This window comes from Periplaneta americana, chromosome 3, assembly GCF_040183065.1.
Source record: "Periplaneta americana isolate PAMFEO1 chromosome 3, P.americana_PAMFEO1_priV1, whole genome shotgun sequence".
NCBI lineage: Eukaryota > Metazoa > Arthropoda > Insecta > Blattodea > Blattidae > Periplaneta > Periplaneta americana.
The window spans coordinates 76,444,071-76,469,894 of NC_091119.1; the positions used below are offsets into that span (position 1 = coordinate 76,444,071).

Genomic DNA, 25,824 nt, shown 5'->3' on the forward strand with positions numbered 1-25,824 from the left:
CCTCAAAGGATAAATTTCCAATTTTTATATTTCCATTTCGTACAATATCCTCGTCACGAGACATAATCATATACTTTGTCTTTTCGGGCTTTACTTCCAAACCTATCTCTCTACTTGCTTCAAATAAAATTCCCACGTTTTTCCCTAATCGTTTGTGGATTTTCTCCTAACATTTCCAGTCATCCGTCATGATGTTGAGTACATGCTAAAAATGTTCAATTTAAAGAATGCTTAAGTAACTATCTATTTAGTTTAACGTAATGCATCCCGCTACAAAAAAAAATGTTATTTTAACGAAATTAGGCCTAATAAGCAGTTAAAAATTAACTTAAAATAAATTGGAAAGAAAATTAAGTAAATGAGTTATCGCTAGGCATTGGTCACCCTTGGTTTCAGTGAGTTTTCTGAATGCACTTCCATAGACAAGATTGTTGTGGTTTTAATTTGTATTTACATGGAATGGTTTAATGAAATCGAACTTTCGAAGGTAGTTTAATCCTAAACTTTCTTGAGGGAAGAAGTAAAGAAACAGGTATGGCAGAAAAAAGACAATAAAGCAGTTTTCGCTAGACAAGAAGAAAAAAAATCATTGAAGTAGACAGAGGAGAGAAGAAAAGCGAAGTTACAAGAAAATATGCATAACCCCATCGACACTTTCGTCTCTCAAAGACAGAGTAAAAAGTGAAAAAAGTATTAAATCTGACGATACTGGACCTCAAAGAAAGAAGACAAGAAGGGTCGCCAATGAAGAAGTGGCCAGTGCTTTGCATAAGTGGTTTAACAATGCAAGATCTAAGAATGTAGCAGTTAGTGGCAGTCATTTGCAAGATCACTCAGACAAGAATTCATAGGAAGCATTGGTTCGCTTTCAAGATTTCATGAGAGATATGGTATTAGTTGCAAAATTATTTGTGGTGAAGATCGTGATGCTCCTACAGATGTATCTTCGTGGAAAGAGATTAAATCTGACAACACTGGACCTCAAAGAAAGAAGACAAGAAGGGTCGTCAATGAAGAAGTGGCCAGTGCTAAGCATAAGTGGTTTAACAATGCAAGATCTAAGAATGTACCAGTTAGTGGCACTCTCTTATGTAAGAGAAAGCAGTCTTATGTAAGAGAGTGCAGTCATTTGCAAGAACATTCAGACAAGAATTCAAAGGAAGCGTTGGTTGGCTTCGAAGATTTTGTGGGAGATATGGTATTATTAGTTACAAAATTATTTGTGGTGAAGATCGTGATGCTCCTACTGATGTATCTTCATGGAAAGAGGAGCAGTTGCAGAAGGTAAATGAACATTATTCTCCTAACATGTATAATGCAGATGAGTAGTAGGTTATTTTACGACGCTTTACCAACAGCTTAGGTCTGAATGAGATGAAGGTGATAATGCCGGTAAAATGAGTCCAGGGTCCAGCACCGAGTTACCAAGCATTTGCTCATATTGGATTGAGGGAAAACCCCGGAAAAAACCTCAACCAGGCAACTTGCCCCGACCAGGAATCGAACCCGGGCCACCTGGTTTCATGGCCAGACGTGCTAACCATTACTCCACAGGTGTGGACTAATGCAGATGAGACTGCCTTCCACGGGAACAGATAAATTATGACCACTTGTGATTGGAAAGAACAAAAACATACAGAATTTACCAAGTGAATATAGACACAATACAAAGGCATGAATAACAAGTGAATTATTTCAGGAATGGGTTTTATCATTTGAACACGAAATGATGGCAGAAAAAAAGAAAAGTTTTGTTACTCATTGATAATAGTTCAGCACATAACAATGGGCCAAGACACTTAAATACTAAAGTAATGTTTCTCCCTCCAAACTATACTTCGATTTTACAACCCCTAGATCAAGGCATAATTCTTCATGCTACCAAGGTAGCTTATAGGTTGCATCTAGTGAGATGAATGCTATTGAACATTTCAATAGGCCGTGATCTGAATGTCTGAATGTGAACATTTTAGAGGCCATTCAGATGTTCACTGCTTCACGGAAGACATTAAACTCAGCAAACAATTTTATTGTGAATTGTTTCCATAAAGCAGGTATAGTGAAGGAAGATTGTGTTTAATCCACCGGAAGTACAATGTGTAACTATAAATCCTGATATGACAAGAACCTGACAGGAGTTGTGTTCAAAACAATGTAGAAGTTGAAGATGACGATTTTGTTAATTCAGACAAGGTATTACAGATGGCAATACTAAGTCAGACATTGTGGAAGCTAAAAACAGTGTATCTGTTGATGAAGAAGGGACTGGTGACAAGGTAAGTGAAGAAGAAATTGAAAAAATAACTTTGAAAGAAGCAGTGAACATGACACAAAAGCTTCGATGCTTCATCATAAGCAAGAAAGATGTGCTGGACTGAGTGCTTGAAAGTTGTGAAATTCTTCAGAAACATGCTGAAAAGGTAATAATGCAGCAACCAACACAAGAAAATTACAGATTTCTTTACTACATAGGGTAAATCGAACTGTTAAAATAATATTACTGTATCAATCTCAAAGCTAAAGCTAATACTTCGAGTGATCAATTCAGAATCCAATCTCGTAGATCGTAATATTTCTAGAAATAGATTCGACAAGATGCCTGTCAAGATGGCAACACCTACACTATATAACTCTGTGCAACATACTTTTTGTTCTGTAAAATTTAAGTGACCCAATAAGGCATCACTTATGAGGCACGTAAAGGGTGGTCAGTTCATTTTCCCCATCAGGTAATAAATCTGCTGCATCAATGTTTGAATTCGCCAATCAATGTCTTTTACAAGAAACCTTTTGCTATATGTAACAAAATCAAAAGTAGTAGTTATTAAAAATGAAAAACTGATGAAGCCCACTATTACAACTACAGATGAAATTTCTATTTCATCCAATGATGATAATGGAACAATAAAATACCTATGTTTATTGTTTAAGATTGAATTCTAGTATCGAGAAAATAATTAGTGATTTAAAAAACAACAGTATCAACAAACTAACAACAGTATCAACAAACTAGTCATTCCTACTGCTTGAATAAGAACAAAAATTAAATATTTTAAATCAATACACCTGGGCTACAATTGTTTATCCACTTCAATGTACTCCCTTACCACATCTTAAAAAAAGTTTTTTACTGATATCGACAAACTTATTAAAAGCGCAGTCAAAGATATTTTTGGACCTATTGATAGTCCTGATGCTATGCTCTATGCCTCCAGAAAGTTCAAAGTTTCGGTATAATGAAAGCATCCTAGGAAGCCTATTTACAACAAATAAACATAAGCAATAGCCTCCAATGAATATCAAACTAATATCTATACTCTAAAAGAAATTTTGCCCACGAGATATCTCATTGTTTACATCTTCGTCTTCCTATGATAGTCAACCTCATGTTAAAAAGTTAGGAAAAACTTATGAGATCATCAGTAAGATCTCTTTGAAACAACTTTCACAAAAAAGACAAGGTGTTATACTATTTTCCGAACGGTCAAAATCTAATCCCTGGAGATCTAGTAAAGAAGGACTAGCTACCTCTCAGTGGACCAATGCGATAAAAATAAATTGTAACATAGCTATCATATGAAATATTCCTATTAGAAGCCAAGTGACCCATTGCAGAGTATGCGAAACAGAAACCCTCCCATAGGTAATTGGTTTTTGCCAGAAAGGAGAATTTCCACAGAATAACAGACCACAAAAAGAGGGGGGAGGGCGAGTGGGAGAGGGGAAGAGAGGGCGAGGGGGAGGGGGAGGGTGGGGGAGAAGGATGGGGAAGAGGGGGAGAGAGATTGAGGGGAGGGGAGGGGAGGGGAGAGGGAGGGAGATAGAGGGAGAAAGGGAGAGCGTGAGAGAGGGGGAGGGGAGAGGGAGGGGGAGGGGGAGAAAGAGTGTGTGTGTGAGTGCGTGTGTTCACTAAATGTTCATTCAAACTTCAGTTCTGTTTCCATCCTTGTTCTGTTAGATATTTCCATAGCCCAATTTTCTGACCCATTTACATCAACATGGATAGCAATATTAAGAAAATTTCATCCTAGCCTTTCCTTATAATTTAATGTAAATATTATAGTATCTCACGCTATCTGAAACTTATTTAGTGATTTAAGGGAACCCATATGTTAAAATTGACCAAAATATCAATTTTTAGATTTTTACTTAATATTATTCCTTATTCAATTCTGAACAGATTGATATATACATTATTAGCGGTAGGACCTTTTTGAATGTCTTTTTATGACTTTAAATGGCTCAGTGTGCGTGGGTATATAAATGCATGCTAGCGTCACGCCCACTTCTGTAGTTCGTTCGACTGCAGTCTGTTTCTATCATTATTTTCTCCTTGAATTCATGTAAGAAGAAGAAGAAGAAGAAGAAGAAGAAAACATGTACAAGACGAAAATTGTGTTGGCTACTCTGTGTTTTGCTTGTTACAGTTGTGAGAGTGAATTAGCACGTGGCTTTGTTTATTGTGATTTTGTGGTGTTGTGAATATAGTTTATAGTGCTCTTATTGTGTAAATATGCCTAGAAGAAAGAGTTTTAATAAAGGGAAAAAGCATAAGTTCCGTGGCAATCAATATACAAATACAAACAGTGTTAGTTGTACCCCCAGCATTGAGGTTACGGCAGAGAAAAACAATGAACCTACACCTAGCTCATCCAAGAAAAAACTTGTTTATTTGGAGAATGAGATTATAACAGGTACTGAAGGTCACAATGTGTCATCATCTAGTAATAATAATATATTATTGATTTAGGTAGACTATCTGACTTCATAAAACAGCATGTGAAATGCAAATACTGCAATAGTGAAGACTGTATGGAAATGTTTGAAAACATTAGTTCCAGGAGAGGATTGGCAACAAAAATAAATTTACATTGCAGTAATTGTGAAAGTGTAAAGTCCACAATGACATCTGCAATGAACAGAAATAGGCTGTACAATGTAAATACAAGACTTGTGTATGGCATGCGAAGCATTGGTAAGGGCAGACAGGCTGCACAAACATTTTGTGCTATTATGAATCTTCCTCCTCCGCCTGCTAGGTTTGACAGAGAAGTTTTCTTTATAAATGAATCCCTCTCTGAAATTGCAGAAGCCTCAATGAGAAAAGCTGCAATGGAAACTGTGGAGCTGAATGGTAACAACAGAGACATATGTGGGGCTTTCGATGGCAGTTGGCAAAAGCAGGGGCATACGTCACTCAATGGTGTTGTCACTGCAACATCATTACTCACTGGCAAGGTGTTGGCAGTGGAAATATTGACTAAATATTGTCAGACATGTTCACAGGGAAAGGCAACTGTACATAAATGTACAAAAAAACTATAAAGGTTATAGTGGAGGAATGGAGGTGCAAGGTGCATTGGACATTTTTAGGCAGTCTGAGGATTCTCTGAATATTCGGTATGTGCAATATCTTGGTGATGGTGACAGCAAGGGTTTCAAAAAGGTACAAGAAGACAAACCCTATGGGGAGGGGGTAGAAATTGAAAAATTTGAATGCATAGGCCACGTTCATAAGAGAATGGGAGCACGACTGGGGAGACTAAAGAAGGAACTAAAGGGGATAAAACTGGATGATGGCAAGACACTCGCTGGAGCGGGTCGTTTGACAAATACAGAAATTGATCTCTTTCAGACCTACTATGGCTTAGCCATTAGAAGGAACACAGGGAATGTGGAAGAAATGAGGAAGAGTGTATGGGCTACATACTTCCATAAAATTTCAACCAACGAGAAACAATACCATCAACTCTGTCCCAAAGGTCTGGATTCGTGGTGCGGTTACAATAAGGCACAAGCTCAAAATAAAGTGTATGGACACAGACATTCCCTACCAGAAGCTGTCATGTTGAAGGTAAAGCCAATATTCAGAGATCTTGCTGACAAGAAGCTGTTAGAGAAATGTACACACGGCTGCACCCAAAACCCCAATGAAAGTTTCAACAACTGTATATGGGAAAGATTGCCAAAGACAGTGTTTGTGGGCCTGAATGTCCTCAAGACTGGTGTCCTGGATGCTGTTATCACTTTCAATGATGGCAGTAGCAGCAGAAAGAAAGTCCTGGAGTTGATGGGCATAAAACCAGGATTGAATATGGAACGTGCACTATATGCCATCGACATCCGAAGAGTAAAAGAAGCTGAGAAAGCGGTGCAAACCCAGTCAAAAGAGCATAGGACTGCAAAGAGGAACCAGAAAAGAAGACGAGAAGAGGAAGAAATGGAGAAGAAAGATAATTACAATCCAGGAATGCATTGAAACTACAGTAATTGTTGTTGTTTTCTAATGCCAGGCGTTTGACAATAAAGTCATTTGACCTCTTGCACTCCAATATTTTTCAAAGATATTATCATGACCAGCCAGCCAATGAAGCACAGATTTTGAGGTGTTTCGAATCCATTTCTTGGTTTGAGTTGCACAATGGACAGTTAGGGGACTGATATATTCCAATTCTATGCAGGTGTTTGGCCAAACAATCATGGCCTGTTGCCAATCTAAATGCAGCTACAGACGATTTTCGTGGTAAATCGGCAATTAACTGTGGATTTTGATGCAGAGAGTTCCATTCTTTCCCTTGGGATTGTGTTATCAAATTTTGTTTGTTGAAGTCTAATTATGTAGATTTAATAAATCTTTTCACAGAGTAATATGTAGATTTAGTAACAGGTCTGTAAGTAGCAGTGCTGCCCTTCTTTGCTAAAGCATCCACATTCTCGTTTCCCAGGATTCCACAGTGGGATGGTATCCATTGGAATACAATTCTTTTATTCAGTGATATTAATTGAGAGAGCATTTTAGTTATTTCTGCTGTTTGAGATGAAGGTGTGTGTCTAGAGACTATTTATAGAATAGCTGCTTTGGAGTCTGACAATATAACTGCATTCCTAAATTTATTGATGTGGCATATAAGATTCCTGAGATTTTCACTTATTGCAATGATTTCTCCATAAAAACTTGTTGTTCCATACCCAAGAGATCTATAAAGTGAGAAGAGACAGCACGTAACACCTGCACCGGCACCTTGTTCTCTGGAGATCAAGGATCCGTCAGTGTATAAATGAAGTCAGTTTTGTGGAGGGTACCTAATATTAATTGTCTCTAAAGACAATTGTTTTAGTATTTCAGTGTTTACTTCTGATTTTAGTATTTCTTCTGTTAAATTTAGATTATATTCCATATTTAATAGAGTTAAAGGGTTTGGTTTAATTTGTAGGTTTTCTTTTAAATTCGGGATATTGATTTTCTGTTTTAATTCTTGAACAATGGATATGAAACGTTTTTGAGTTTTCAATCTACAGAGAGGACTGTATGAATGCCAATTGTTTCCTGGTAATCTAATAAGTTTTTCATATTACTACAGTAATTGTAAGTTTGAACTTTATCCATTGTTTTCTCACTTTTCTAAAAAACTATTGCAGCTATCATTCTGAAATTTGGAACAGTGCTTTATTATTATATTAGTAATTGTTTGCTACCACAATTACTGTTCTAACATTATTAGTTCCATTACCAGTCACACAGGATTGATTGTTTTTCTATGTAAATTAATTATAAAAAATGAAATTGATTTAAATAATGTTAGAAATAAGTCAGCATTCTAGCAAAGGTAGTAAATTATATCCAAAAGCATTATTACTAGGCCTCCAAAGTTTCAAGTCTCTAGGCTTAATACATTCTTTGAAAAGTGTACCTATCAAATTGATTATGTATAATTAATTAGCATAATTTACATCTGAATTATTCCAAAACTACTATGTCGATTTATATGCAATTTTAAATTATGTTTTCTCCTACTTTTAAGAACGAGTGTTCAAAATTTTATCTCATTATATGCAAAAACAGCCTAGTTACTTAAAAATATGTAAATGCATGAAAATCTAAAATTTTAACATACAGGTTTCCTTAAAGCTGCCTCATAATTAAAAGAGATATATCCTAATTGAAATATTGGACCTATTCAATGTATTATAAATTAATAATTGAATGGGTTATTTATGAAAGGTCCTAAGTCATGAATACTAAATTGTTGGCAATTGTAATTTAAGAAAAACTGCTTGTAGTCTGAAATTTTGAAATTAAGGCTGAAATAACAATTTTATCAAATTCTAATTTGAAACGAATGTTACCAGCCAGGTATTTACATTTTGCTGATTATATATTTTTTTTTAGAAAAAAAAATTGAAATCTGAAAACACAGGCTCTTTCATAAACACATATTTAATGACAATTTTTTTTAATAATACTTTATTTTTTAAAGAGAAAAAACACATATATACTATTTTTGTGCAAATTGAACTTATTTCATTGTCTCAAGGTGTCCATTTAATTCAGCACATCTGTACTGCGATGGAAATGAGGCCAGACTTAAGACCAGTTCCAGAAAATTATTTCTTCATACCATTCTTTGTTTTTCTCATTTATATACCTCATTGTTTTCTTTATGTCTTCTATGTTCTCTTCCTTGATCTCCACCTTTCCATATGGATACGAATTCTGGATGGGCAACATTATTATAGAGCCTCGTGAACCAAGTAAAAATGTTTGTTGAAATCCGCTAATAAACAGTGAAGCAATGATTGTACCTTTTCTTTTATGATTGTACTGAAACACCATGAAATTACTGATCATAAAACAACACTGCCCCTTGTCCCTAGTTTCTAAGGACTTAAAATTTTTTCTGTAGTATTTTAGCCTTAAATTGAAAACAGTATTGAGATTATTGTGAATTTTCCAGGGTATGCTGATGGTATTATCATTTTACATATTTGTTTTGGTGTATTATAGTGATCATGCTTCAAGACTTTCTTTACATGACCAAAATCCCGATCACACAGGGAGAAATGAATGTCCCCTTATAGGGAACCTATGCATGATTTTCTCCAACCTATTTAAATCAGTCAGGGCCAGACAAAACCGTAACAAGCTGTGATTCTTGTTTTGTCCCCCACAAGAGTCACTATAGAGATGAAGTTTTTTTTCTACTGTACTAGGGACATTGTTCTTTATGTAGTGCAAAAGAAACGAGCAAGTTTCATCAAATCCTTTCTCAGCCTCTCACTCATGATAAAGATAGAAATATGCTTTACCATCCTTCAAATTGTGTATACAGAAAGGAAAACCCCATAGCTGGCAGAGGTAAGATAGATCCTAGACGAGGATGTTTGGTAAACTAATGTTTTGCATAAAGTCAAAGCTAAGACCTAGCACACGTTCATAGCTTTGACACACTTTTTCGATTTCTTTCATGTACTTATAAAACTTTCCACTTCTCTTTCTGTGAACAGTCATTTCTGTCCTTACTACCCTTTTAACAACAGGGTTAAGAGAAGGACTCTATTTTCGCATTCAGAGCCTCACAGTCACAGCAGGTGTCAATTTGAGTTTTCCAAATGAATAATCAAATCGTTCCCTAAAACTTTTACAATAAAATTCATATTTGATTACCATTTCTGGATTCTTTTCTCTGAAGAGGCTGAACATCTTTTTAATATTTAGTTGTTCATTCAAATACTGTTCGTCAGTATAACGACTTTGCTCTAATGGAAGAGAATATGTTGAACAATGTCTTTAATTATCTCAGCTGAATGTTCTTTCCTATTATGCTGGTGTCCTCGTTCATCGTTTGGTAACTTTCCAAGAATCATAAGATTCTGAAGTCTCCTTATTCTTTTTTGGGAGACAGCATGCAATACAGAATAACCAATTCGCTTACCCAACAATGACAAAACAGCAATTTAAGAGAAAAAAATTGAATGTGTTTATTTAACATACTGAAAACTTACATTTAGTTTGAAACAATCTAAGTCATTGACTTAGTTCCTTTCAAAATCAAACGACAAATGCTAGGTTACAATACTAAGGATTAGAGTGAGAAACTTAGTTCTCTTCATATCTAAATCGATGTATTTACACCCAAAGAGCAGTAATTAATTAAAAACTCATTCTCACAAAATTAGCGACTTAGGCCCTTTCATAAATAACCCATTCATTAGTGTGCATATTCTACCGGATTTTTCAAATCATTAAATTGAGCTTCTTTCTTTCTTCATTTTTTTCCTAATGTAGCTCGCAGAGCCCTAGACACTGGGAGGTATTAATAAAAATGAAGACCTTACTTCGCTCATCTTCCTCATGAGCAAAACGAGCTTGCTTTTTCTGTGAGGAAGCTCTGAAATGTTGTAATAAACTATCGGAGCTTGCTCTTACATGCCAGAGTTTGCTGTGAGCGACATAATGAATTACTGTTGTAAGTTATTATTTTGTTACAGTGCTACAAAACATATTATTTCATTCCAGAATTACGACTTGTGTAAAGTTGAAGTGGACAACTTCGATCAACATGTCATTCGGGATACAATCGAAGAATTCTATCTTGTTGATAAAGTAGTACTTACGATTAAGAAGATAATTCCGAATGGATGACGCCATTGACGAAATAATGATTAATTTTGGACCAAGTGGTGAAGACGATGATGATGAAGACGATGATGATGATGATGATGATGATGATGATGATGATGATGATGATGATGGCAGCAAAGATAGCGATATGCATTGTGTATAATTGTAAATTAATGTAAATTCAAATAATAAACCTGTAAAATATTGTTATAAGAATATGTACATATCAGCTGTAGGTGCAAGTCATGTAGCCCTAAATAATATACAGACATAGCTGTAGTAACTCCGCCATTGCCGGTCCTCAGCCCGGATATGAGAGGAGTGTACACACGACTATATTTAAATACTTACTCATTACAGGTTAATTAAAACCTGCTACAAAACCATGTTCTCCTCTGAAAACCGGAGTGTCGTGAGATGATGATGTCTGTATTGAACCAAGGTCTTTTGTAGTAGAGAGCAGTAAAGTGAAAGAACCAACGTTTTCTGAAGCGAGTCACTTTACCCGAGGGAGGGGCATCCTTGCAGTGCTGTTACGTTGATGAGTACATGCCGTACCGAGCAGTTCGAAAGACAGACTCAGGGGATGTAAGGTTCAAGATAACTTGCAATGATAGTACACAGTTTCTTCTTAGCCAGTGGCCTGCCAATGTCTTTTTCTCTCCCTGACATTTTCGGCATTACTCTTTCTTCACTCACTCTAATCCGATTAACTAAGTGTGCAATTCAAAATGAGAAAGTATGTGCTTTTTTTTTTAAAAGTACCAGTAATTCACTTTTCATCTTTAAAATTGTTGTACTTCTCACAACATTTTATTGGCAATTGTAACATTGATTCTGGACATTATTTTAAAGTGCTTACTGAGCTGATGAGAAATGAAGAGTCAATTTCCTAGAACTCAGTGTTTCTTCTACTGGATAAATTTAACAAAATTTAATTTGCTGTAAATTCTTAACTGTGAATCCTGTACAGCCAAAGGCTAGACAGTAGAATATGAATCCAAGAAATCACTTTCAGTGTATCATCAAAATTGAAGATATTCAATAATAATATGTAAAAATCACAAATTCAACAAGTTGAAGTGTACTACAATTGAAGAGCACAGGGAAAAATTTTGTTAAGTCCAAAATTATCGATTTTCTGTTTTAGATGCCATGTAATATCTCAGGTAGTGTAGATTTGTGTAGTTTAACTGTACAGAATAATCTCATTAGTCCAAAGAAATTTGAAGAATGATAACTTAAAGACAATAGAATATAATGGGTCTTGAAATTTTTAACTTGTTCTCCTGTAAAAACAGTAAAACGTGACTTACCAGGTTTTCCCCTCTGTACTTTTCAATTAATATCAACACTAACTTTATTCCACACAACACAGTCTACTTCAACTAATACAATATACAGGTGATTCACGAGGATTTACCATCACTTACAGAGCTTATTTCCGAAGACATTCTGAGCAAAAAATGTCATATAAACATTTGTCCTAATCTCAATATTTTGAGTTACACTAATTTGAAGTTGTTTGTAAAATACCCTTATTCTTTAGTTTTAAAGGTAAAATAATATTACAAATAAAGAATGAACTATTCAGAAGTATCATTTATTTAATTGGCTAGTATTCTTAAGCTAACAATGTGTTGTTAATTGCTTTGTACAGATTTTGTTTTTTTCAATTTTAAACTAAAAATTACATTATTCTTACGTACTTATCACAAAAATTGTTACAAATCATATGATTTTAGGAAATTAATTCTTTACAGTTTAATTATGTATCTTAATGTGCAGTCTTGAACAATTTACAAAAGTGGCGTGATTTGTAACAATTGTGTGATAAATGCATAAGAAATATGTAATTTTGTAATTAGAAATCGAAAAAAATTCTGTACGAAGCAACTATGGAATTCACAACACATTTTTAGCTTCAGAATACTAGCTAATAAAGAAATGATACTCCTGAAGAGTTCATTCTTATCCTGTAATATTTTTTTACCCTTAAAACTGAAGAATGGTATTTTACAAACAATTTCAAATTAGTTAACTCTGAAAATATTGAGATTAGGACACATGTTTATATCACATTTTTTGCTCATAGTGTCTTCTGAATTAAGCTCCATAAGTGACGATAAATCCTCGTGAATCACCCTGTGTAATAGATTCATTAGCCCACACCTGTGGAGTAACAGCAAGTCTATCCGTGAAACCAGGTGGCCTGGATTCGATTCCCGGTTGGGGCAAGTTACCTCGTTGAGGTTTTTTCCGGAGTTTTCCCTCAACCCAATATGAGCAAATGTTGCGTAAATTTCGGACTCATTTCACCAGCATTATCACCTTCATCTCATTCGGACACTAAATGACCTATGATGTTGATAGAGTATCGTAAAATAACCTACTAAAATAAATAAAAAATAGATTCATTAATACCATAAGTGTCACTCTTCTCACAAGACTTCCTACTACACTCTTCATGGGACTTTGTAAATCTTTTATCCCTCAATTCTCTTTCTTATAGCTATAACCTAGATACAAGTTAATCTTGCTTCAAATGTAACTTACTGTATTGTTCTGGGATGCGGATTCAACCTGCTGCATCTCGTGCTCAGTTCTGGAACAAATAAATGCACAAACATAATTAACACAAATATGACAGTTACGATCCACTTATTGCTGAGGAACCAATAACATTGTTTTCCTATTCTGGAGGCCCATTCAACAAATTCCACAGATAGTAATAATTCTCAACATGTTCAAGGACTGTGAAGTAAGATGTAATGGTTAGAAATTCATTTTAAATGACAAGAATTTAGAATAGCTTACATGTGGAGAAATATGCAAAATTACCTCAATTTCAGAATTCATTTCAGAGTTTTGAAAGTAGTCTGGAATTCTTAGTTTGCAGCCATGCCATTATTTCGAGCAGAAAAATTCAGAAGGTGGTAGTAGAACTTAAAAGGTAAAAGAAACACAAGAACTAGATAAACTGATTGACAGGAAAAGGAAAGCATTTAAACAAGAAAAAATTAGAAAAACTAATGAACAAGTTCCAAAGACACAGCACATTGAAAAAACAAAAATTGGCACTTCAGAATTTAATATTAACAGTAGTACACAAAAATTCATGTTCACTTGAAGCTACTGTTCATGCCCTACAAACATTACCAAATCACCCAGAAAGAGAAGTGCGCAGAGATCAGCAAGAGAGCAATGTTTAACGATATCTGAGAATGCTCTTCATATGTAATCACTCAAGCTCGGGTTTGGCCATCGCTCACTCTACATCGCCCGGCAGATCGCTCCCCAGTCAAAACGAGTGTTCGTTTCAACAACTCACGCGAAGCTGTAGGTTACAGTACTACTCGTTGCACGAATAACTGCCAATTTCCAGAGAGGTTTTGGCACTGCATCTTATGATACGATCCATCTTCTACGCAATGTTTAGGCTTTAGTCCATTGTACAGTATTGGCAAAATTCGAATGAATTCATTCAAATTATTAGATTATAATCAAAACCATTCGAAGTAGAGTAGAACACCGATTATCCGTCACCCTATTAACCGATTGGTGGATTATCCATCTGTCTTTCTCTCACTTTTTTCTGCAGAAATACATAAAGTACTGTACCTGTTCATTGTATTAGCACTTTTTTTTTTTTGAGAGTGTTTGAGTGAACTTGTGATCCACTATCTAGAGTGTTGAATACAAGGCCATAGAAAATTAAATTATGGTTTATTTAACGACGCTCGCAACTGCCGAGGTTATATCAGCGTAGCCGATGTGCCGAAATTTTGTCCTGCAGGAGTTCTTTTACATGTCACAAAATCTAGTGACATGAGCCTTCTCATTTAAGCACACTTAAATGCCATCAACCTGGGCTCGGATCGAACCCGCAACCTCGGGCACAGAAGGCCAGTGCTATACCAACAGTAAAAATGCAAACATGGGTAGTTGGCCACCACTAGGATCGCTACTATCGCCTCATCATCACAGATCTCTCTCCTAGTACACAAAATGTGTTACACTTTCGTTGTGTTCTTTTGGAAAAATTAACACCTTCCTTCCATTATTGAAATATTAAGTGCATAAAGTTAATTTATTATTTTAATGAAGTATATTAAATTCCACCATAAACTCGAAGATACCTGCAAGAAATAGGTTAATATTATTTTTGTTTATGCAAAACGAATTGAAATGTACTATAATCGCTTCGCTCATTCAAAATTGTAGCGATAATTAACTATGAAACCAATAAATATTAATTTTCATTTCCCTTTACAACAATAATAATGGAAATATGAATTAATGGAGTAACTTACGTGTACCGGTATTTGTAGTGTAGGCTTACGTAGTTCAAGTGCGATGAGGTTAACCAATAATAATCACACCAGAATTGGAAATAAAACGTGATCAATAAATTTTGTCACAGACTTTTTCTACGTCTCTAGTAAAGTAAAAAATAAAAATAACAACAAAATTAACAGCTATAATTAAAAACATATCCTTTGAAAAAAAAAAAAAAGTAGGCCTAAGCAATAATAATCCCACCAGAATTGAAAATAAAACGTGATCAATAAATTTCATTAAAACAAACTTAATTTTTCTACATCTCTAGTAAAATATTATTATTCAAATTACTGTATTTTAGCCATTAACATTTTCATTACAACCAATAACGAACATTTCACAAGCATCAATGTGAAATACGCAACGAGCTAGCACTTCATGGAAATACAACACAGTCCAAAGTCGACCGTGGACAGTCTATTGTTTCTAGTTGTTGACCCCTTGGAGCGCTGTATCACGAGATTTGCAAAAAAAAATCACCTCAAGCTTCGCGACTGTATATAGTAGACTGTGGTATTATTCACTAAAATTTACGAAAAAAATATATGGTGCGGATTATTCGATTTTTCGATTAACTGTTCAACCCACTCTCTTAATTATCACTGATAACAGAGGTTCTACTGTAATAGAAATGTTCACAATATCATTCGATTACTCATTCACTTTGCTTACCACCACAGCAAACCATATAAAGTTACATAATAAAATATGCTACATTTTATATGATAAAAGCTTTGCGCTCAGAATCATATGATGCAACAATAGGATCATAAGCTTCAAATGTTGTGTGTGTGTTGCGTACAGCCCCAGTACCTGACCCTGACCTTCATTAAATTAAACACCTGACCTATATGGCGATAAGAAAAAAAGAGCACTATGCTCAGGAGATATATATAGAATGAGTAATCAATATGCTGCAATAATGTATTCAACAAATCATTCATGCATTCGAATGATTTAACCCTACAATGGAATAATTATAGAAATCATTTAATTATGTTTTAGTGGAATTTTAATTAATTGCACATTTTTCTCTGTTTAGATTGAAACAACCTGAAATGATTTTGTGTACAAATATATTTCATTCCTACTCAGTTTAACATTTAACTTGAAAAATACTTAAAAAACAAACTGAGACACAAATCTTGATAATTACTGTAAATACAAATGCAATTTTTGGTTATATTACTATAAAATGTATATAAAACCAGAGAATTACTTTTAATACGTGATAACTAAAAATGTCTGTCATTGAAAACTAACTGCTACAAGATATTCTTTGTCTTCTTCTTCTTCTTCTTCTTCTTCTTCTTCTTCTTCTTCTTCTTCTTCTTCTGCCTGACAAGTGTTAGGCCACAAGGCCTGTTACGATCTCGCATAAAATTTTCACGCCATCTCTTAGCAGGACGACCCACAGATCTTTGGCCATGTGGTACATAATCATAAATTGCCTTTGGGAATCTACTATTACTCATTCTTTCCAAATGATGTTTCCAATTAGACTGATATTGAACAATGCAATCTAAAACTGGTTGAGTTTTTAGTTCATTTAAAATTTCACAATTTCTTTTCAGATCCCATTAAGCATAGCCCGCTGTTCTTCACATGAATCTCATTTCACAAGCCGTTATTCTGCTTTTATCTGCTTTCCTCAGTGTCCATGCTTCGCTGACATAGCTGAGCACTGGTTGTGCTAATGTGTTGTAGAGACGTATGCGAGTGTGGTTCTGAACCAAGGATGATTTCATCACACTATTTATAATGCCCATAGCTCTTGGGCATTTATTAATTTTCTTCAAAAATGGAACTTGTAACTATATTAATTGTTTTAGAAGGGGAAAGAGGACAACTTTCTTAATCGAAGTTAAGACTTCATGACAAAATAATTCTTTCGTCAGCAGAAAAAGGCACATAGGTCAAAAAAAAAAAAATCAGGAGAGACTTTATTTTTAATTTATTCTTAACTAAATATAAGTATAATAATAAAATTCATATATGTTGGTTAAAGTAAGACCCTTTTCAATTTAAAATACAAGAAATTTTATTATTTAAAAAATTAGAAAAAAAATACTAGACTTATGGGATTAGGTACAACAGAAAAATCGACTTTTTTGGCTTGTGTGTCTTTTCCCACCGACCGTAGAATTGAATGAAAGATTCAGTGTAGTAGATTTTGAGGAAAAAATCTAAGTCATAGTCTACGTTATCCAAAGTGAAAATTATTTAAACACATTACATAATACTTAGTCATCTTAAATAATAGGATACAACAGGTAATAGACAAAACAGGTATTCTAATACACATTTCATTTTTTTTAATAACTGAAAATTTATTTTTTGCAATTGCCTATTCACTTGCTTTACATTTCTAAGTTTGAGATTTTATTTTCATGGAACTGTGCAAAAACAATATACATTTTCTGGAGATACGAATATATTTAAAAATCTTACTGAAATGACACATCTCTCACTTGGAGCACTTGTGGCAGAAATACCCAAAATTATATGGGCTACTTGTCTTAGTTTAAGAAATAGTTGCTCATGCTGATACCACCAGCCAAATAAATAGAGGAACTCCATGGATGTACTATATTTCAATTTCTTCTTTTTCATAAATATCTTCATGTCAGTCATCATAGTTAACTTTCATCCTCTTTGGCGGGGTTTGTGGACTGTGGCCCACTGAACATATTAAATGATCTTATATCTGCAGCACTTACTTCGACGCATGCATCACTGAAAATTTGTTCATCTCGGGCATAACATAAACTTTACTCATACTTGCTTGGGAACTTATGTGTCTTCCAAGAACAGGGAGCCCAGCACTGAACAAATCCCATGTGTTTTAACATATTCTTATTCCTTACTTCTCGGAATTTAGACCAAGCAGAGCTAGTAAATGTTTTCCTTCCCCCCCCCCCCCCCACTACTACTAACTCTCCTAATTTAACTTTATTTTCAGCATCTAATTTTGACATTGTGTTTTGTAATTTCGTTCGATTAATTAAAAATGTGTCTCAGTGAAACTTACAGCAGAGTCCATATAGGCCAATTTCTGACGCTTTTCCAATTTACTGCAGACTAAAGCAAGGAGATGCACTATCACCATTACTTTTTTAACTTCGCTCTAGAATACGCCATTAGGAAAGTTCAGGATAACAGACAGGGTTTGGAATTGAATGGGTTACATCAGCTTCATGTCTATGCGGATGACGTGAATATGTAAGGAGAAAATTCACAAACAATTAGAGAAAATACGGGAATTTTACTTGAAGCAAGTAAAGCATTAGGTTTAGAAGTAAATCCCAAAAAGACAAAGTATATGATTATGTCTCATGACCAGAATATTTTATGAAATAGAAACATAAAAATTGGAAATTTATCCTTTGAAAATGTTGAAAGATTCAAATATCTTGGAGCAACAGTAACAAATGCAAATAACACTCTGGAGGAAATTAAACGCAGAATAAATATGGGAAATGCCTGTAATTATTCGGTTGAGAAACTTGTCATCTAGTCTACTGTCAAAAAATATGAAAATTAGAATTTATAAAACAGTTATATTACCAGATGTTCTGTATGGTTGTGAAACTTAGACTCTCATTTTGAGAGAGGAACAGAGATTAAGGGTGTTTGAGAATAATATATGTGGCTAAGAGGGATGAAGTTACAGGTAAAGTTACACAACGCAGAACTGCACGCATTGTTTTCTTCACCCGACATAATTAGGAACATTAAATCCAGACGTTTGAGATGGGCAGGGTATGTAGCATGTATGGGCGAATTTAGAAATGCATATGGAGTGTTAGATGGGAGACTGGAGGGGGAAAAGACCTTTGGGGAGGCCGAGACGTAGATGGGAGGATAACATAAAAATTGATTTGAGGGAGGTGGGATATGATGATAGAGACTGGATTAATCTTGCACAGGATAGGGACCAATGGCGGGCTTATGTGAGGGCAGCAATGAACCTGCGGGTTCCTTAAAAGCCATTTGTAAGTAAGTTGTAAGTTTTGTAATCTCTTACCATCATCAGAGATGGTGTCCGATTCTCTGCTTGATACTATTGAATCATCTTCAATGTTCATTTTGATAAAACGTACTGATTACACGAGCCTACATTCACCTACTGCCTACTACCACCACCGGAAGAGCATTCAGTGACCATTCATCCTCAGGCTGATCATTCGTTACTTCGTGATTTATCGGAAATATTCATAGATGGTCATTATCACAGCCTTCTTTAGTTACAAGCCGGGGCCACACGTCAGCAACACTGTAATTATCTGTCACCCGGAGGCTGACCGTACAGTACACGTGTTTGTGCTAATGCCGATTTCCAATGTAAATTAATGTTACAATATAAGTGTGTGTCGATGGAATTATGTTTGCGGTCGTACCAAACGTTAATTGTTGATGTATTATAAACTAAATGCGTGTTGGTGATAAAAAAACAAGACAATAAATGAAAATAAAATGGTTGCAGTCTTTGGGAATTTTTACGGTTATGGATGACAAAGTAATTGACTATTCTATTAAATATTGTATAACCACATTTTTATATTCTTATTTGTGATTAGTGTGTATCAGAATTCTAATCAAATTGTTGGGTCTCGCCTGCTATATCAATAAAGTTACGCCGTTGGTTTTCAAAGTCATTGTAAACAGCTGTTTTGTGATCCCACAAATGTTGCAGTTTTGTTGAAGATTCGGAATGCCTGCTATACATCAGAACTATCTATAACTTGTACATGCATATAATCACTTTGTTGGTTTGGTCAATGTTACGTATGTCCCGCCCACTATAGAGACATAGGCCAATTTTACACATATTTAGTATAACTTGTTGTTTCTTTGACAGGTTAGGTTTGGTTAGTTTAGGTTTTTGTTATAGCCTACCTTGCATATACGATTACAGCGCAACATTGGCAGTGATAAAAGTGAAATATTCGTTCAGTGGGCGTTGGATACTCTACATTCACCCACTTGGTATTTACAGGATTTAAAGTCCACAGAGTTTACGTTAATTGATACATACAAGTACTTAATAGATAATGTTGTGTTTTGTTACGTATTATGTTGAAGGGCTGTGTTTTCATTTTTTCATAGATTGTTTTACTTGGCTTGACTGTATTTACATCCTCATACTTTTATTATAATAGGATGTCAATAGTTTCTTCTGTTTACATTTTATTTTAGGCCTATTTGCATAATTCACATTCTTAGCTTGTTTTCTGTAGTTATATTTATTTAAAATTATATTTTAAAAAGTTTATAACAAATAATTTAGGATCACAGTATTGTTATGGTGACTGGCCAGGTTCAAACTAAAACTGGCTTCCTGGACATCTGAAATATTTGTAGAAAAGCACGACATAATCACATGAAATTAAAATGCATATGATATCCTACACCTTTCATGTCAGAGGTGAAACAACATTAAGCGGCAAACCATTGTCAATTTACTAGCCACATAATGGTTAATTGGTTGGAATAGGGTATTGCGAAAGTACGTCATTATTTTATTTATTTTTGGTACAAGTAACATTTCTTTAAGTATTTATTTATTTTCCCTTGTACCATCAATAAAAAACAAGTACTTTTTTTTTTTTTAGTTATAAGTGTAGTTGCTACGACATATAGGCACACAGCACTTTCTAGGCATCTGAAATATTTGTAGAAAAACACGATAGATAATCGCAGAAGATATTAAAATATATCCTAAACCTTTCACACATGAAATACCATTAAGTCGCAAAACATTGTCAATTTGCTAGCCACAAATTTGTTAACTGAATGGAACTTAAGAATACTGCATAGGAACTTACGTCTTTATTGCATTATTGATTTTATTATTTTCGGTGCAAGGAATATCTTTTTTATTTATTTATTTACCTCCGTACTATCAATAAAAACATGTTTTTTTGTAATTATTTTAAGTGGCAGCCTTTGTATGTAAGTAGCCTACTTACGCCGTATTCTGAAGTATGGCTAATTGATTGCAATAAAACACTATTTTCGAACCCGTAATAATTTACATCATTACTCTGAATCTTGATCTTACCTTTGTGCATGAAGTAATATTGAAAAAATACATGTTACGTATAACGAAAGCAATGAGCAAACGCAATATCACTCTAAAATCTCCCGCCTCCACTCTGCGTTGCCAAACCTACCCATGCCCCAGCTTGTAACTAAAGAAGGCTCTGTCATTATCCATTCCATCAGTGCCTTCCCTGGACTGATAACGATTTCTCATGTTCGCTTTGATGCATCTCTCTGGAAGTGTGTATTAAGAAAATTATTTCAACCCATTTTAAGTCTGTCAATTCATAGAAATGAATTCAGAGTCCATTAACAAACTTAAACAATTTTATGAATGTGACAATATTAGTCGAGAGAAACATGGAATGAAAGTTTTGGTGGCTATCAAAGATAATGATGGTTCTAAACACAACTTCAAGATCGGCACATTTTTCAATCAGAGAAACCAATGCATTGCTTGGCAAATTTCCACGTTAAGTCTGTCATAAAATGCACCAGACAAAGTGTGCCTATACTGTTATCATGGAAATTTTATTGCTGCAGTGAATTCTCAACATGTTAGAAATTTATTTATTCATTCCCCATTTACACTGAAAATTTCTGGAATCACTTTTTATACCTACCAACCACAGAACATTGTTTTAGTAAATGTGAAGTATGTAAGGGAAATCTGCATAGTCAAATTACAAAACCACTGGATGATCAAAATAATTAATATGATTTAAAGTGGATTATGAGAAAAGATCTTACAGACAGAACTTTGCAGAAAATGATGGAAGATGAAAATATTTTAATATGTTTAAATTAATGTTCTTTTATAACTTTACAACTCCTTAAACAAAGGAATAAATATGTCATTCTCAAGTGGATTCCTGGTCATAGCGAACTCTCAGGTAATGAACAAGCAGATACCTTAGCTAAGAAGGATGCCCTTATCAAGCAACCCCAACTGTGATCAATATCTTACCTTTCAGCGAAGCATTAGATTAAAATGCTCTTCAAACTAAGTTCTTTCAAGAATTAATTGAAGCATCATCTCAACACCACTGGAGAAACAAAATATTAAACACTTCTGCTGGTCCTAGAAGATCAGCAGTCGCCATATTCCACCTTTCTATTGGACATGATATAATGAGCAAACACCTAAATAACACTGGGATAATGCGACCCCCAAACTGTATGCTCTGCAATCTTAATAAAGAGATGGACCATCATCCCCTGGGAAAGTGTCCAGCCCTCCAATTCTCCTCCAAAGTTGATCGTTACTGAGAAGCCAGGATGAAGATGTGTTATTTGAGTTAGCTGCAATGTTCCTATTACTGTTTTTGTTTGTTTCTTTGTAGTCAATGACTCAACTGGTCATGTACTAGTCATTTGCAAAATAAATAGCTTTAGATTTCAGTTTGATATAACAATGACACATTGTAAGTGAATGACTGTAATGTGAGCGACTAACAGGCAACTGGTTTCGTTTGAATTAAATTACTATTAAGTAAAATGAATATAAGATAGGTCTAACATACTTATTAACAAGATACAAACTTATCAACACTACTAGAGCTATGCTTATTCAATCACTGTCAAAGCAGGAAATTAACATTTAGATTTCAACTAGAAATGTAATGTTCTTTTATGTACTGTTTAGTGGTATACTATAGGTGGGCATTCCTGTGGCATTACCGCAGTAACGTCACACCTCAGAGAAGCATCAACCTTACCCCTACCTCCACCCTACGAAAATACTGTGAGTGTACGTGGCAGATGATACTGGATTGCTATACTTCGAAACTTCATTAGTGATACAATTTCTTTCGCAGAAGCATCTGAATTGAGAGGATATAAGCGACGTTTCCAAAAAGATTGGGAACAGAAATATTTTGTTATTTCTATGGAAGATCATGCAACATGTCTACTCTGTTGTAAAGTTATGTAGGGGTTTCATATTACATGTATAAAAAGGCAGTACTTCAAAAACATCTTGAGCACAAAACGAAAGTATGTTATGTTTTCATTTTTTAGCATTAATGGTAATGTTGTTACAACATAATTCTTACATTTATTAGGAAACAAATGCTTTGATACAGGTTCTCATTTCAAATATTCACATACTGTACTCTACAGTATACTTGTGTATATTCGAAGTACTGACATGAAACTGTATGCTATGTTTAAAGGTGTGGAACGTTTTAACCAACTAAAATAACTATAAGCAAACGTCATTGAAAGTTCAGAAAAACAAACCAACCAAAAACATAAATTATGTACTGCCAGTTATATCGTTACTTGGGAAATAGCTTGTGCATTAAAACCTTTTCAGCGACGGGGAATTGCTAAAGAATTGCATGACTAAAGTAGCAGAAGTTGTGTGTCCAGAATATAAAGAAAAATTTCAAAACATCAGACTGCTAAGGCATTCTGTTGCAAGAAAAATTGAAAATATTGCTGTTTATCTTGAAAAACAGTTCAAGAAATATGTCAGAAATTTGTTGCGTTCTCCCAGGCCCTTATATGTAAGACATTCCTCAATTAGCAATATTCATTCGCAGTACAGATGAAGAAATTTCCAAGCATGAGTTATTAGATCTAATACCTTTAGAAGGAAAAACAACAACAGGTGAGGATATTTTTAATGCTCTCTGCTTATCCATTGAGACAAAAAAAATTATAATGGCAGGAACTCTTGTGGAATGCTACTGATGGTGATGATTGGGAGAAAAAAGGGGTTATGTCGGCAGATTGATGTCATTTCTAGACGAAATCAGATGTAATGAGCAACTAATCACATTTCATTACATTATACACCAGGAATCCTTATGTGCAAAAACTATTGATATGAAGCATATTATGGATACCGGTACAGTGATAAATACAGTGAATAACACAAAATCAAATTCATTAAAGCACCGTCAGTTTAAAAACTTGTTGAAAGACATTTCTGGAGATTATGAAGACCTTATGTATTATACAGAAGTTAGGTGGCTGAGTCAAGACAAAATACTTCAGCATTTCTTCAATCTGCAAGAAATAATAAGGAAAAGGTACATACTTTTATTTATTTTAATGGTAATAACCTAATTTCTTCACAGAAAATGTAAATTTACTATTTAGACGTCTTTTCTTTTTTCAGGCAAACACAGTTATTGATGAACTGAAAAAAGACTACTGGATCAGAGATTTGGCATTTCGCACTGATATCTATGAACAAGTAAATCACCTCAATCTCCGCCTGCAAGGCCGCGACCAAAATATTGTTAACATGTTTGATATTGTCAAATAATTTATAGCAAAACTACAGTTGTTGAAATCACACAAGACTGGGGTTTAAAGTCATAACAGCGTATCAACAAAATTGGCCATTTTGACGTATCTACATCATTACTGACTTGGGAAACCAATCTATTTAATGACAAAACAACGGAATGTCTATGTTTAACCATTACAGAAATAGTGTGCTGCATATCTACAAATGCACGTGATTATTTAATGTCAGAACAATGTATCACCTTATATGTTCATTTGGCACCATATTTTATGCTATGGTGTTGAATGTAAGAACAGCATATGTGCAGATCCGTTGTTTTGCCTCTAAATGTGTATCACTTATTTTTAGATATGAAATCATAATACAGAATATCTGCATCCTTATATTCACTCACTGTTGGCGTAATCCCTGAAACAAAAGGATTTTAAAAATGATTTTTCCTAGTGCACTCCAATTATACATATTACCATTACTGTCAGTCATGCAAAGATATCGTTCAATGAACTTATGCTGAGCAGTCAACGTGTTTGTTAGAGGAATAAAAATTCTTGATCTGAAAAATGAAAAATTTGTTACTAAAAAGAATTCTGATTCAGTTAATTTCCGCAATGTCTTTTCAACATCAAGGATCAATACTGAAGCGTGCAATGGTAAGATTATATACCGGTAATGTTATTTCATTATGCATCGTTAATATTCAATTTTAGAATTTTTATAGAATCAACAGATGTCAAGTGCGTTATAATTGATTGTATACCATTTTACTAAAAAATTAGTCACTACATACATACTTCATATCAAAACTATCCCTTTATGCACATTCAGAAAATTACGGCCATATTCCATAGTCTGAAAGTTCAGAATATCGACCAAAGGCAAATCAATTGCTGGATGGTCAGTTAAACCGAAAGATTGCTCAAAATGTGTAAAGAAATGAAATTTAAAATTTACTCAGACTGAGTGGCTACCAATTCATAAAGAATTTTGGAATTTAAATGACACATAAGCAGCTTTTAACCGAAGATAAATGGTGAAAAAGGGCAAGTTTGTCAGACCTAGTTTCTTGCAACACTCGATTTGCCTGAATCGTTCATACATGAAATTCTGTGTATATATAAAAGGAATGAACATAATATAATTTCGATAGATCAAAGAGGACAGCACAAACTAGCTTGGCTAAGTCAGATGTTGTAATGGAAAGAATTACATTTCATATTAATTATTTCCAAAATTACTATCACATTATGCCTGAAAATATTCAGAGAAAGAGTACTTGCCTCATTAGTTAAATCATAGGAAAATGTTCAAACTGTACGTTGAAAAATGTGAAAATGATGGCATAACTACTGAAAAAGAATAATTTTATCGAAATATATTCACAACATAGAATTTAACTTGCCCTTCCATTTGCCTAAAAATGATTTGTGCGATACATACTACAGATTTTCTCATATGAATGCCACAGACAAAGAAATTCACCACCAAGATCAGAATGCTCACAATGAACAGAAATGTTTAGCCAGAGCTAGGAAATACAACACTGAGGCAAAAGCTGCAACTGGAAAATTCATTTAGCTGAATTTGATCTCCAGACTGTCTGCTACTGTCCCAAAACAGATGCTAAAGCATTATTTTATGACTGAAGATTGGCTGTGTACAACTTAACTGTATACACTACAACTTCTATAGAGAAGTCGCATGCTATGTGGAGTGAAAGAACTGCTAAACGTGGATCTGCAGAAGTTGCTTCATGTCTTTTTAATTTCCTACAAAA

The 25,824-nt window shown here is 34.4% G+C and overlaps 1 protein-coding gene across 9 annotated transcripts in view; it reads right to left on the reverse strand.

Annotated features, from left to right (window-relative positions):
• fs(1)h (female sterile (1) homeotic) overlaps positions 1-25,824 on the reverse strand; it is a 638,308-nt gene that overhangs the window by 505,500 nt on the left and 106,984 nt on the right. For all 9 annotated transcript variants that reach the window (XM_069820799.1, XM_069820803.1, XM_069820802.1 and 6 more), the window contains one exon: positions 12,959-13,007. In XM_069820799.1, the coding sequence (XP_069676900.1) occupies positions 12,959-13,007 (49 nt within the window). The remainder of the gene's footprint in view (positions 1-12,958; positions 13,008-25,824) is intronic.